Source organism: Nicrophorus vespilloides, unplaced genomic scaffold (genome assembly GCF_001412225.1).
Source record: "Nicrophorus vespilloides isolate i.1.1-1 unplaced genomic scaffold, Nicve_v1.0, whole genome shotgun sequence".
Lineage (NCBI taxonomy): Eukaryota > Metazoa > Arthropoda > Insecta > Coleoptera > Silphidae > Nicrophorus > Nicrophorus vespilloides.
In genome coordinates, this window is record NW_017100090.1 from 226504 (window position 1) to 240763 (window position 14260).

The 14260-nt window shown below is 32.7% G+C and overlaps 1 protein-coding gene across 6 annotated transcripts in view; it reads left to right on the forward strand.

Moving 5' to 3' along the window:
- The window catches only part of LOC108567571, an 82525-nt gene that overhangs the window by 65932 nt on the left and 2333 nt on the right, over positions 1 to 14260 (forward strand). For all 6 annotated transcript variants that reach the window (XM_017928111.1, XM_017928114.1, XM_017928117.1 and 3 more), the window contains 2 exons: positions 9823 to 10615; positions 12643 to 12768. In XM_017928111.1, coding sequence (XP_017783600.1) covers positions 9823 to 10615; positions 12643 to 12768 — 919 coding nt within the window. The remainder of the gene's footprint in view (positions 1 to 9822; positions 10616 to 12642; positions 12769 to 14260) is intronic.

Consider the following 14260-nt stretch of genomic DNA (forward strand, 5'->3'; position numbering starts at 1 on the left):
TAACAGTATTAACAGGACGAAAAGACTGTGGCCAATAGTATTTTATAATTGTTTAGTCTTGTTTAAACATAAAGTTCTCGGGCTTGTATATATTTGAAAGAGTTTATAAATATTAATGCTTAATTATAATTATTAATTATAATTTAGAAATTTTATTTATTTTACTTATATATTATTAAAAATTAATTAAATTACTTGTTTAATTATAATTTTCATACAAAATTCTACGAAACTATGTTTAATTTAAATTTAGCATTAGAAATATTACTAGAATTATGAACATATTTGACTCATTTATATACAAACTAAAAATATAGTTATTTTTCAAAGTTTAAGTAACTAATGTTTTCATAAAATATTAATTAATTGAATCAATAATCTGGCTATAGTGCCACTAAAACTATTGCACTAATATACACTATAAATATTTAATGTGAAAGGTTAAAAAGTATTCATAAGTGAAGGCTAGATCTCTTGATAGATTTTTCTGAAAATGTCTATTTTACATGCTTAAATATGATTTAATTATCTTAAAATGCTGTTGTTTTATTAGAATGTATATACAAGAAATGTGAGCATTTCCGTTCTTTCGCGATAAGTAATCAAGTCTGGATGCAATAGCATTCGCGAGTTATTCATAAATCTGTTCTTGATGGCACAACAAGTCCAATGAGCTGTCCAACACTCGGATATTGATGTTCGGACGAAAATCGTGATTTTAATTAAAATTTGCATGAATGCAAATGTGTTCATTAAAACCAGTTTGCATGCATAATGATTTGTCGAAAGCAAATGATGTTGTACCATATTTAAAAAAAAAAGATTGGTGATTTGCGCACAATATTGAATCGTCTGGAAGAATTGAAGCGCTCCTTGGAATGGAACGGGTTATAATTAGTCGTCTCCCTCATGACAAATGCAATGATACAGCTGGCTCAGCAACAAGGCAAGTGTAATCACACAAAAGGCTCTCAACTATATTTAGCTTATATATGTGTATATCAATCAGTTTGTGAACAGAATCCTATGGGTTTACGTGTCTGCCCTTTCGGACGAGCTGTAAACACTATTTTATTATCGTCACAGTCATGCTCATCGAGATTTTTGTTCAGTGCTTGTCATGCACTTTTTAGAGGAGACACCTAGGCCGTCTCTATTGCAAAATAGCTTCAACCCACGTGCCTGATTTTCCACATCTAACGGGTTCCATGAATGTTTGCTCATAACCTCGTAGGTTCTCATGAATGGCAATTTTATTCCCATCCGCCCATACTTAGTGGTAGGAAATAGCTGTTTCCTCAAACGCGCGCCACCCTTCGGCATCCAAGGAGTGAAAAGAAAAAGAAGTAGCGACAGGAAGCAGATGTTAACTTCACTTGCGGCATAACGAAAACGAACGACAATGCGAAATATTTTCTAATTTAAAAACACTCTAGGAAGTGTATATATTTTTTTTATGCTCATTGGAATTTCTTCTGTTAACATTTACAACCCAATTTGCAAATACTGCGGCGACTCTCTCGCCAACTGCGTGAGATGATAATTCATTCTCATAGATTGCAAATCGCATTATTAATATTTTCCTTTTGCGAATTTGCATTTTCATTATGTTTGTTTTATAAAACGATTCCCACGTTTCCATTGAAACGCTATTGAAACAGAGAGAAAAGAGACTGCTTTGGGTGGGATCGGAGAAAGGAACAACAAAAAAAACAAGGTTTGCCATTCAAATTACTTCCAATTGAAGGCTCCGGACACCTAATTCAATTTAACGTCAAATTGACAGAAGCCGTAGACGAGATACGCAACGAAAGCAAGGGATGTTGTTGAACAGAGAATTGAACTTTTTGCTGCTCCTCAAGGTAAGAGCACTCTATTCGAAGTTTTTTCTTTTCTTTATTATTCTTTCCTCCGCTGTTTTTTTTTGTTGGCAGAGAGTGCATGCTTTTCGCGGATTTACGAGAAACGCTAATTTTAGCGATTATTACTGAATATTGTTTGCGCCAAAGCTCTGCAATGAGTAAGACTGCTGCGTTTATTATTTCTCTTGATCGTACAAACAAATCTGAAGATTTAAATATAGCATTCGCGGATTCCATTTAATCTTCGGTCCGTGCAAATTTAAATTAAGGGTTTTGAAAAACACTTTTGTTTTTGGGATTTTTTTTTGTTTTTGACAAATATTCAAATAAATACATTTTTTGTCTTTTTCATTCGTGTCAAGGATACCGTAACTAGGATTGTGTGGAAGAAATCAAAGCAGGATAACAGAGAAACATTCAAATTTTTGGACACTGTGCAATTATTTTATTCAAAACTTTAACTTTACATGGAATAAAACTTTTCAGTATTTGATGCAAATAAAAAATAAATTTATAATTTTAGCTTCTGGATACGATATAAACTAAAGTTCTATGTCTATAGAAGAGTATTCTTTTTCAAGAAAATTGATATTTAGAATAACATTTCTTTGGAAAACTGGAATTTTGAAACCGGTTATTTAAAAAAACGGTTTTTGTATAAATACTTAATTTGTATCTAAACCAGAAACGAAATATTCTCCAATTATCGTAATCGTTAACTCTATTTGCAATGGATTTGCAAATAGACAATTGCACGCCGTAAAAGAAAATCGTTTCAGCTTGTTATTCCGGCTGCAAAGCAATTTTCACGCAATTATCGAAGCGAAAACATCGAACGAAATACAAAATGTACAAACACAAATTTCTGTTTTCGGTGTGTAATTGAACGTGCTACGTGTGTCCTCTTGTCCCCTCAAATGCATCCAATCACTAATACATACCCGACTGATCAAAGCAGCAGCTCTGCAAAATGTAATTTAAAATTTATTCTCGCTGTTCCCGGTAATTGTCACACCCTTCTGCGTGACATTCAACAGGCTTTGAACCGTGCACTTGAAATGTTTGAACACTTGTGCAAGGAGATTAGATTACCGAATTTAATCCATGCGTAGATGACTAAAAAAAAGTTTGGTTTTACTCAAGAACTGACTGTTTGCATCCAGTTATAAATACTCAATGTATATTCCTTTCATTTATTTACTTATTCTTTTAAAAATACGTAGTTTATTATTATAAAGAATTTATAGTTTGTGTAATACATACACTTATAATTTACGTTTTATAAAACACATTTAATTGCTTGTACATATTTTGGCATAATTTATATAAAATAAACATAATATTTTTTTTATGAAATATTAACTTAATAAATAACCTGGCTAAAATGTAACTACGTTCAAACGTATGAAAATGTAATGTGATTACACTATTAATATTGAATGGATAAGGTTAGAAATATAGGTGAAGGCTATTTTACTATTGATTTTTTTCCAAAAAAAAATTGTATATAAAATATTTGTATATTTTGATAAAAATTGATACATTAGTAAATAAATAAACACGTTAATAATAGTTAACAAATATTGAATATTTGCAGTTATATAATGTTTTTGTCAATAATCTATTTAAAAGTAAATCTACCAGCAAACATATTGTTGCCGACAACCGAAATACCGTCAATCAAATTCCCGACTATTTCAAAATCCCGACAACCATAATCACGACTGTATCCAAATCCCGACTATATCGAAAATGTCTACTATAACATTTTTAAATTATTCCGGAGCGTAGTGACTTTTAAATTGTTATTAATAATAAATAATAAAATTTAATAATCTAATTGTATTTGAGATTATTTCATAATGTAAAAATTTATTATGAATAATTCAAAAAAATCAAATAAATTAATAATAATTTATTGTTATTAATAATAAAAGTGTAGCACAAGGTGACTACCCTCCGAAATAATTTAAAAATGTTATTGAAATTTTTTTCGATATAGTCAGAATTTTGATATAGTCGGGATTTCGAACGTTGGGATTTCGAACTTCGGGATTTCAAACGTCGGGAATTCGATACAGTCGGGATTTTGATACAGTTGTCGAGTTTGCGACATAGACCTAATATAAACTCATCCCAAAGGCATTTTCCCATCTTCCTTAATTGAGTATAAAACTTAAAAAGGATGTGACATTGACGTGCTTGTCTCATCTTTCACGCAATCGCAACAATCTTAATTGAAACTCTTAAAGAAACATTTTGTTTAATTTGTTTCTCTAAGCCTCAAAAGGCTGTTTGTTTTATATCAAAAGTGATATTATACTCGTACATCTTCCGACGAGACCCTGAAACTCTTGCTATGGTATTAAACTTCTCCAACATTTCCAACCCATTCGTTACATCAGTTATATGAATCATTTGTTTCAATTAAATTAATTCAATTTGATGGTTCTATTTTCATTGTTAACATTATGTAAACTACAAATTTAAAAAAAATAACTATTAAGAGAGACTATTGTTAATCAGAATATTATATGATATTAACTAAATATTTTTAATAACAATGATACTTCAAAATTCTGTTTAAATAAATAATATTAACGTTTTAGGAAAAAAAAAACGATTGAATTAAACGAAGTTATTTTTTAGGCTAAATTTCCTGTGTTTCATTTACAGTTACAACAAATAATTATATAAATAAAGACATCAACATAAGATGACAGAAACTATCATTAAGAAATTAATAGATATTTGTTGAAATAAACATTTTTTTTTAAATAGAATAATTAAATGTTTATTGAAGTAGTCAAAAATGAAAAATAATTAACAGTTACAAAGTGACGAAAACTAAAAAAATAAGTATTTAAAAAAATGATCATTCTTTTTTTAGTAATACAATGATGTTTAAATTACATAAGAAAATTAATGATTTTCCTAATTTCTTTGTTTAATCATAAATTTGAATTAAATAAAGGGCAATTAGGGTTTTTATCGATTATCAGGAATGAAATTATGTCACGCGACTGAATTGAAACAACAGTAATGAACGTTCCTTCTTCTGTCATGGTCCTTCATTCTTCTGTGTGTGTCTGTAAATGTATATATATTCTCTCTTTCTCTCATCTTTTATTTCTCGATTCGTACACAGTACTTCATTTAACGTCTCAGCATCCGGTTCTCGGTCAGCAATCAATCTAGTGTTGTAGTGTTTCGCTTCAGGTAAGAGAGAGATTGTGCTGAGCTTCCCTTCCAAATCAATCACAATAACCCCCCCTCAAACGCGAGACAAAGAATATTATTCAAGACTCTCCCAAAAACGATTGGGTCTCTGTAGCTTCCTCTCCATCTGGTTTGATTTAGAAGATGTGTTTGTGTTTCTTCTCCCCCATATGCTTGTTTTTATTGATTCGAAATGCGTTCCTCAAAATAAACGAAATCCGCTTTTGTTTACGTTTTCTTTGTTGCCGAAGAGTGCTGAGAGTGACATAACACTAAATATACTCGTAACAGGTGTAAAAGTTTATTCGCTGCATGATTTGCCGCACAGGGGAGACTGCAATGCGCATCCGGACGACTGTTTTTGGCCTGAATTCGTGGGCGAAATCCTATCCGAACGGCGGTTGGGAAATCCCCATCGAAATATATATATTTAGATGGAAGAGCTATGAAATTTCGGAAAATTGGATTAGGAATGCACGAAGTTGCGTGTTCTGCGGTTGGGAACGAAGAAGTGATGGAATTAGGCATTAATAAACTTAACTTTTTTTAATAGGGCAATCCCCTAGCGCTCCATTAATCTGCTAAATATTTACAGATTGTCCGTTGTGCAATGTTTAATATCTTAGTAAGTTTTTTTTTGCTTTATTTTCTCGGATGTACGAGAATAGTAGGTGGATAGTATTTTCATGGAATCCGGGAAGCGCGTTGATTAATCGCTCCTGGATAGAGCGGATGGTTGGATGCCAATAACTGATCTGGTATGTGTTGGTAACATTGTTCCGATTATATTACCTGCCTCTAATTATATTTACATGCAATATTGGAGGATAACCATACGTACGCGTTTCATAGCAACAACGTTATCTATAATATACGGAAATAAGGTCATATTTAAAAAGAATTATAGCTCATAAAGCGATGTATTTTCAGTAGCAAATAAATCCAAAGGAAATGGTTAAACTCTATTTCTGCATTTCAAAGAACGATTACTTTCTTATTATTGAAATCTACTAAATATATAAAGACATAAAATTCATAAAACTAAGTTACTGTCTGCTCACTAGATGGCGTCTGAGTCAATTGTGTATATTTCAGCTACAATTATTCTGTAATCCATTCGATCACTGAATTTTTCATAAACTTACATTCAATGAAATAATATGTTTTTAACTTAACATCAAAGTTAGTAAATTGTATAACTTAAAGACTAAATAAATGAAATTATAAATCGTTTATGCAAAAGAAGTTTGCGCAAATGTAATCAAAGCAGTTTGATTTCTATGTTTTGACGCGCGATAAGTGTATTCGCCGTATTTTTAGATGTGATACACACACATATATCTCGAGATGTTTTGACGTCCCCGTGATATACGACCGTAATTTCAGATGTCCACGTTTCGAAAACTTCAGTATATTTACCCAACAGTAATGAGTTATTCAAAAATTTAATTATTATATAAATTGTTTAAACATTGGATAAACAGCGTTGCGAATATGAAGGTTATTGTGTCAATTCGAATGGAATTAGTAAACAAGAAAACACGATGCCACATGGGCTTCAGTTTTCACAGTTTGAATCAATAAGCATCAGGATCTTACGTAACGTCGATTGTATAGAAGAAGTCTTGCGTTTTTTTTACTGTTCTTTACTTTGGGCATTTTATTTCACTTTTGAACTAAATTTGTGTCATTTGCATATTGCAAAATGTTGCAATTAACTAAATCGTAACTTTCGTTTTATAATTTTTTTTTTCGATTTATTATTCTCAATGTTATGACAATTAATTACCATCGAAAGTCGCATTCCATTGCAGTTACGACAACACTTATATATACTTTTATTCGTTATTATTTTTAATATTTGATTGCTAAACGTAATATTTATTGGTTTTACGATTTTTACTCCATATAACATGGACAATGAAGTTTTTCGTTATTTTTTTAAATTTTTAACTTTAGTTACTATTTCTATTGGTGCAATTGTATTTTTCTCAAGTTGGTAAAAAAAAGTGGATCATCCACCAAAATATTACTAATTGCTAACTATCAATCATGCAATTATGTTTCAAAAAATTAAGTAAGTGCAAATACTTTATAATTTGTCTTGTCCTTAAAAAAAAGTTATTTTAACCCATTCCGTATGATGTAATTAAAAATAATTATGTTTACCAAAGCGAGATCCAATATTTACTTAATTACTAAATTGAAAACGTTTTATTTATCATTCCTTAGATAAGCATCTAATAGATAACGAGATAAAACCTAAACAGTATAAATATTGTGTATAGTGATGGAAGTCCTAAAGACTCGATGTATACACATAGTTTAATTAGCAAGGCGAAAGCAACCTTCGCTTCGTGAATTAATTAAAAATGTAAATTCTAAGAGAATAGCGTGATTAAAGTAGCTTTTGTTGGAGAAACGTGGGACATACTCTCCTAGGTATTACGGCGACAATCGATAAGTACACGAAAGTTTTCTATTGTACTCGACAGTTTTTAAACTAAGTATGATTGAGTGGAGAATGGAATAGGCTTTATTAAAAACTTATACTTCGGTATGTTGTAAATGTTCTAGAAATGATGTTCGAAAACTATTTTAATATATATTTTCCGGTCGGCAGAAAAAAGATGAAAACACTTATAGATTGAGTGGAATATTTCATGGTTCTTTTAATAACAGAGTTGAGTATTGTTTTCCTTTTAATATTTTCGAAAAGCATTTACGTCGATGTAATTAATTTCGCATCCGAATAAGGATGATTCTTAATGGGTTATATAATGGAGCCGGTTGCCGTCTAATCAGTTTTCTCGTTAAAATGCACCGCGGACGACGACGACGATGATCGGTTTTCCAATTTAAATGTTAAGAGAATATGATGATTACGTAAGAGGTGTGTGTATATGTGCGACGTGTTTGAACATAATTAAATTGAATTCTGTAACATTTATTTTTATATCGTATGCCATCATTGTACAACTTTTTCTTTAATTAAAATTTGAATTTCCTATAACATTCTTCTTGCGTGAAGTCACGACAATCGCTCTTTGTCTCGTAATTCCTTGCATCTTCTGCAATTCTAAAACGCCATTCGCTCTGGGAAAACAATGAGAACAAATTCAAATATTTAATCCTGACACGTACATGGTATTCATTTGTTAACTTTTTATCACACTTTTTACCTTACCAAATGGCCTCTATTATATTTTTTTTAAATCAAGTATTAACCTATAAACATGAAGTAAATTATCAACTAAACTTCAGTTTAAACTTGACGTAGTTATAAATACTTCTATTCCCTTGGATGCTTTAATATAGCGTTTCTTAACATTTTAGTTTGTAGTTGATTGAAACATAAAATGACAATTTGACGTAAGGTGACAGCTATTATTTCATTCAAGATTTAACTTATACGATGAAAAACGCTGCTATAAATTACTTGACAAGTTACACGTTAAATATCATAAACAAAATTATATCTAAAATTGTGTAAAGCCTTACTTGTAATTTTAGTAGCATGATAACCGATTTTCTAGTTGAAATGACAAGCATTTACATGACCACATGTATTTTCTTTAAAAGCTCTAGTGTAAACAAAAAGATTTTGAGATATTCCCTCGAGAAGAAGTCTATTGTGGAAATAATATTGCAATCTGAGTGGTTGGTCGCAGATCCAGATGTAGGTCAATGAGAATGGAAGTCCTAATGCATTGTAGGCGCAGACCTTTGAAACCTACAACAATAAAATGTTCATATAAATCCATCCATTGAAACAAAGAATTTTCTATGAATGCTGTAAAATAATCTTTATTGTATAACTTTTATGTTATTTGCGAATATTTAGTGATAATATAAATTTTTCTCTTTCCGTAAGAAATATCAACAAACTAGTATTATTTGAACTTGTAATATTTATTATTTAATAAACAATTAACAATGATTCAAAAAAAATATAAGGGTTGAATAAAACTACTTACTTTGAATGGTACTTTTGAAGCTTATAGAATCACCCTGTATAAGTAACCAAATTGCAAGAGAGCACTGCAATCATGTCATTTTTTTTTTGGTCTTCTGCGAATGCTTGTTTCCAGTGCATCGCAGCTTAATTGGCGTGCGTTCGAAAATAGCGACCCGCGACATTTGAATGGCGGATTGGGAATAGAAACCAGGAAATCGTTGAGGATGAGTGGCAGAATGCAGTATGCAAATGTTTAACCCTCCTCCTCTTTTTTTTTGTTTTATTCCTTTCGCTGTTGGCAAGCGGACAAGGGCATTTCTGGCGCGCTAAAAATAATCGCCAAGTACTGGAGAGAGAAACGCATCTACTGTGCGCGTTACGCAATCCGCGTGCTTTTATTTATTCGTTCATTCGTTGCGGAACAATGACTTTTCCGAATAAATTGTTGTACGGATGGACGTAATTTATACTGATTGTTCTTTGGAGTCAGGGTCGAGCGCGCGCTTTACCGGACGATAAGTTATGGATGGTTTATTTTATTAAGGTGTTTCTGTTTTTAAAGCATTAGGATGTTTGCACCTTTTATCTTGTATTGATAAGATATAGCTGTTGGGAACTGTGAGGATCTATTAATACGTTCCAAGTTGAGTATGTGGCATTAGATGATACTTGTGTCATTTCGGGCGGTTGAAGTAATACGAGTATGACACAAACGGTGTGTGTTGTTTAAGTTGTTGTTTGGTGGTTCGATGTTTGTTATTCTAATTTTCGTTGTTGTTGCAGCCTCCGGAGAACGAACTTCAGAAGGGCGGCGAGCGGGTCATGTCTGAGCAGCAGCTGAGGGTGCAGCGATCCCTGCAGAAGCTCAACGTGCCCGATTGGTATAAGCAGGGGCAAGTGCCTAGGGAAGGTTTCCTGCTGAACAAAAAGACGCAGTCCGCAAGGGAGTCGCGCTGGCAGGGAACAGGAGGTAGTAAGACCACCTCGCTTAACAGTTTAGGCTCGACTAGTCAGTCCCCGGTCGCACTCAGTCCTACGGCACTTCACACTCAGCCCTTCGTCCGGTGGTCTACATCCAAGTTAAACTCCACAGCATCATCGCCGTGCGCCTCCACGCGCAGCAGTTTCAACGCTCGTCAACCTAACGGATCCATCTCGCCCTCATCTCTGAGGAGCAGCTTTTCGTACAGGCAACCGTATTTAGGTTGGAGGTCGCAGGAGCGGCTCACCAGGACCCCGCGCACTCCGGCCGAACGTCTGGCCAACTCCATACTATCGCAGCAGCCGACGCAGGAAAACCAAGAGATCCAAAGTTCCATCAAGGAAGTCACCTCTGCGATCGTTCACTACGTGAGCGGATTAAGACCGGAAGATGGACGAGAGCATAGCTATGACAGCCAGGAGACGGCCAGCCAGAGGAGCAGATCCGTCAGTCCGCGAGGAAGCCAGAAGCTCTGCTGGGTCGAGAGCTCCTTCGTAGGCACCAGACCATTGGACTCACCCCAAACTCCAATTACCCTAACAGAAAGCCCACCGATGCCCCCAACTACCCTTAGACTCGACCTCCAGCACAACGGTGAGTCACTTCACGCTTAAGAAAATTAAAAAAAACATCATATCTAAAGCAAAAGCCGCCTCTAGTTATGCTCTCTATCTATATATCTCTCTCACATACACAAAACACTTTCAATGATATCGCAATTCTTAAAATAATTCTCAGCCAAATTGTATCTTTGAATCAGTGCTAAATCACCTCACGGTTTACCCATTGTCGTAAATTGTGACGGTTATGATGAGGAAATACTGCTACATCGCATCACTTTCGATTCCTTTACATTGTTCTTTTGTTTTAATTTTTATTTTTCTCTTTCTTTTGTAGATGTATGTAAATAGGGCTTTAATCATAATATATTTAAAAAGAAAGAAGTGAAACGACGGAGCCGAGCGAATTAATATATGCGCTTTTTTTAATTAGTTATTTAGTAATTAGTTTATAAAAGAAAACACTATATATTATTATTTTTTTGTGTATTTTCTATCTGTATCGTATTTATATCTTGAACTATTTGCATTATTTATCTTGGAACAATAATAATATATATATTACATTTTAGTCAGACCAGAATATAGTTAAAAATTATATACGAGTTTTTGTTATTGGTTTTTATTTCGTAATTATATTTTCTTTTGTTTCGTTTTACGCTAGCTTTAATTTTTATTATTTGTATATTGTTTTTATTTTATTTATCAAATAAATATTTTATAATAAGATCGTAATGATATTATATATGTATAATGTATAATATATAATATATACGTTCTACACATGTGCATGTACAGAATATATTTTTTGTTTTCTTTTTCGAAAAATACGAACGAGAACCGCATCTGATATACATAATTTCTATATGTGGATATGATATTTTCTAGGAATAAATTATTTTATTTTTACATTTTTGTTTTGGTATAATCTTTACCACTTTTTTTTCTCTATTGCTTTTATTTTTTTATATTCTTTTGGGGGGGAAATAAGTACCTTAAATGAATTATTGTTATATGTGTGTTTGTGGTAAGTTATTTTTATTTTATGCTCGTATTTTTTTTTCTCGCATGATTGATATTATAATATTAAAAACACTCGATTTTCAACTAAAATATAATTAATTATAATTGATTTATCGGTTCTCAGGAAATATAATATATAACATAATTAGTCTGAATCGAATGTATTTCGTAATGGTTTTGAGTAATTTGTCGTTTTACTAATAGAACTTCCTTTTTGTTGGACTAATCTATTTGACAATTTGATTTTTTTCTTGGATTATTAAATCTACTTAACTCTTTCACTAGGTATCTTGGAAGGATAACTGTCCAACCTTGTCCGATATTGCATAACAATATTGTGGTAATATCCGCTTCCCACAGCTTGCAACGTAAACACATAGCATAAAGGTCGTTCGTCAATAAATGCATTATATTGCTTTTAAAAACAAATAGACAGAAGTGAAAAAGACACAAATTATTTTTATTTATTTTCAAAATAATAAAATTTGCCTATATTTATATAATAAAATTTCATTGAAATCAATTAAACGAATCTAATAACAAAAGACATGTATTTAATATAATGTTAAATATAAGTGTCCTGGGAAAGATACACAATATTTTTATATAATGAAGGCTTTTAGTTCGTTTACATTGAAAGTAGTGAAATTTGGTATGAACTTTAATTGTTCTAATTGTATTGTCAAATATTTTATGTCGTATAGAATTAACGTAGGCTGCTATGAGAATGATGCTTGTGAACCATGTATAATTTAGACTTAGTGACATTAATTGGCTGATTATCGGACAAATTTCGCTTGTCCATGCATTAATTACTATCGGTCCTTGCCTAATTGTGGTCGATTGTGCTCGGGCATGGATATCTGTAAAAGCAAACGAAGCGTTTGAGCGGATACCTCGTAGAAAAAAAAATGCTTTTCTCACGATTGATTCCTTTCCGTGCACGGAAAACGAAATTCTCAAGGACCTGCAGCAATTAATGCACACACCCATTGGTCCTGAGCGAAGTGATCGTTACTTGAGCAAATTTCTGTGTAGATGTGAGCTTGTTGAGTACCGGGGGCAGCAGGAAGCCGTCGCCTTCCTCGACAACGCTGGAGGACGTTCTGGATTCGCTGTTAGGACTTCCCTCATCGACTCGAGCCCCGAGCCCCAGTCTCCAAGGTAGGAGACATATGTAAGTTTCATTTCGCAGGTTTTATTCAAATTAGAAAACAAGCAGAACGAAGATAAATAACGATTTGATGTGTTGTGTGGAGTGGATTTAATCTTAATCTGTTGGATCGCCATAGTTTTTCTGTTATTGAAGAGTGCTCACTAAAGCAGCGTGTGCGTTGAATACTTACTTAAAAGTTTATTAACCATGCACCAAGTATCTTAATTATTATCTTCAGCAAGATAAGAATACACTGCGGTATGACTTTCAGCAGCCTACCGAAAAAACGCGCGGACGTGCATGCGCTTAAAGTAATTTTTACGGAAACCGTATGAGAAGGCAAGCATTTACAATATTTCTATAATACTACTTTCTTTATTTTTATTTAAATGTTAACTGCTAATTGTATAACTTAGTATTCTACATAATACTTAGACATTCTGGAAAATGACTAACAATTAGGCATAGTGTAAAGACCGTAGTTGTATCATTATTATGCTTGTTAGCTAATTCTATGTTTGATTATCCAGTAATTAAATAAAACATGAAACGTAAAACAGCAAATGACCAAGTAAATCCTAAGATATTATTTATACCTAATATTCGAAATTTTATATAACGACTAAATAATTTAGATGGGATTATTAATTTTGTTTATAGAATTCAAAATTCCACGAGAATGACTAGGCATTATATAGAATACACTATGTAGCTAACATATACGACACTAGGTTTTGTAGTTTAGTGTTACATCATGTAATTAAGCGCAGAGTTCATGTTCTGTACCTATCGCTCTCTCTTTGTTGTTGTCCTACTAATTAACAAATACATGATATATATCTGTATCAAACATTTGAATAAATGAAACAATGACGCCGAATTTCCATTCACCGCTCTGTGCTCTCTCGTATGAACTAGTTCTGGCACTCTCAAGTTCCCAAAGGCAATCGATTACCAAAGACCGACCGCAGAAGGCTACCAAACACCAACCACATCAGCTGTAGCACCACTGCCCATCAATATCATCGTGGCTGCTCTATCCGCTTTGCTCAATTAATTATGAAGAAAAGAACACACACGCACATATATATATATACTAAAACAGACACAAAAACGCGCGAGAGCAGAAGCTGAGCTGATTAAAGACCACGCAAAACGCTTCCCACTACTATTTTACGATCGAAAGTCCCTCTGAGATTCATCTGGAAGCAAGAGCTCTCGCTTTTATAGGCGCCAACACTTGAGAACTCTTAGCACGTACGCATAAATCTCGTTTTTATTATCTTTGCCACCAACGCATTCATTACGTTTTATCATTTTCCTGGACATGTGAAATACGAAAATCTAAATTTGTTAAACTGAATTTAATTATTACCATCTGATGATTAGACGAAATGAATTTTGTAATTGATTTTACTGATGCAAATACAGTTATTTATATCTACAAAGTTCAATAATCTCATGAAGGTAAGGTTTTATAATAATATCATTTATAGTTAT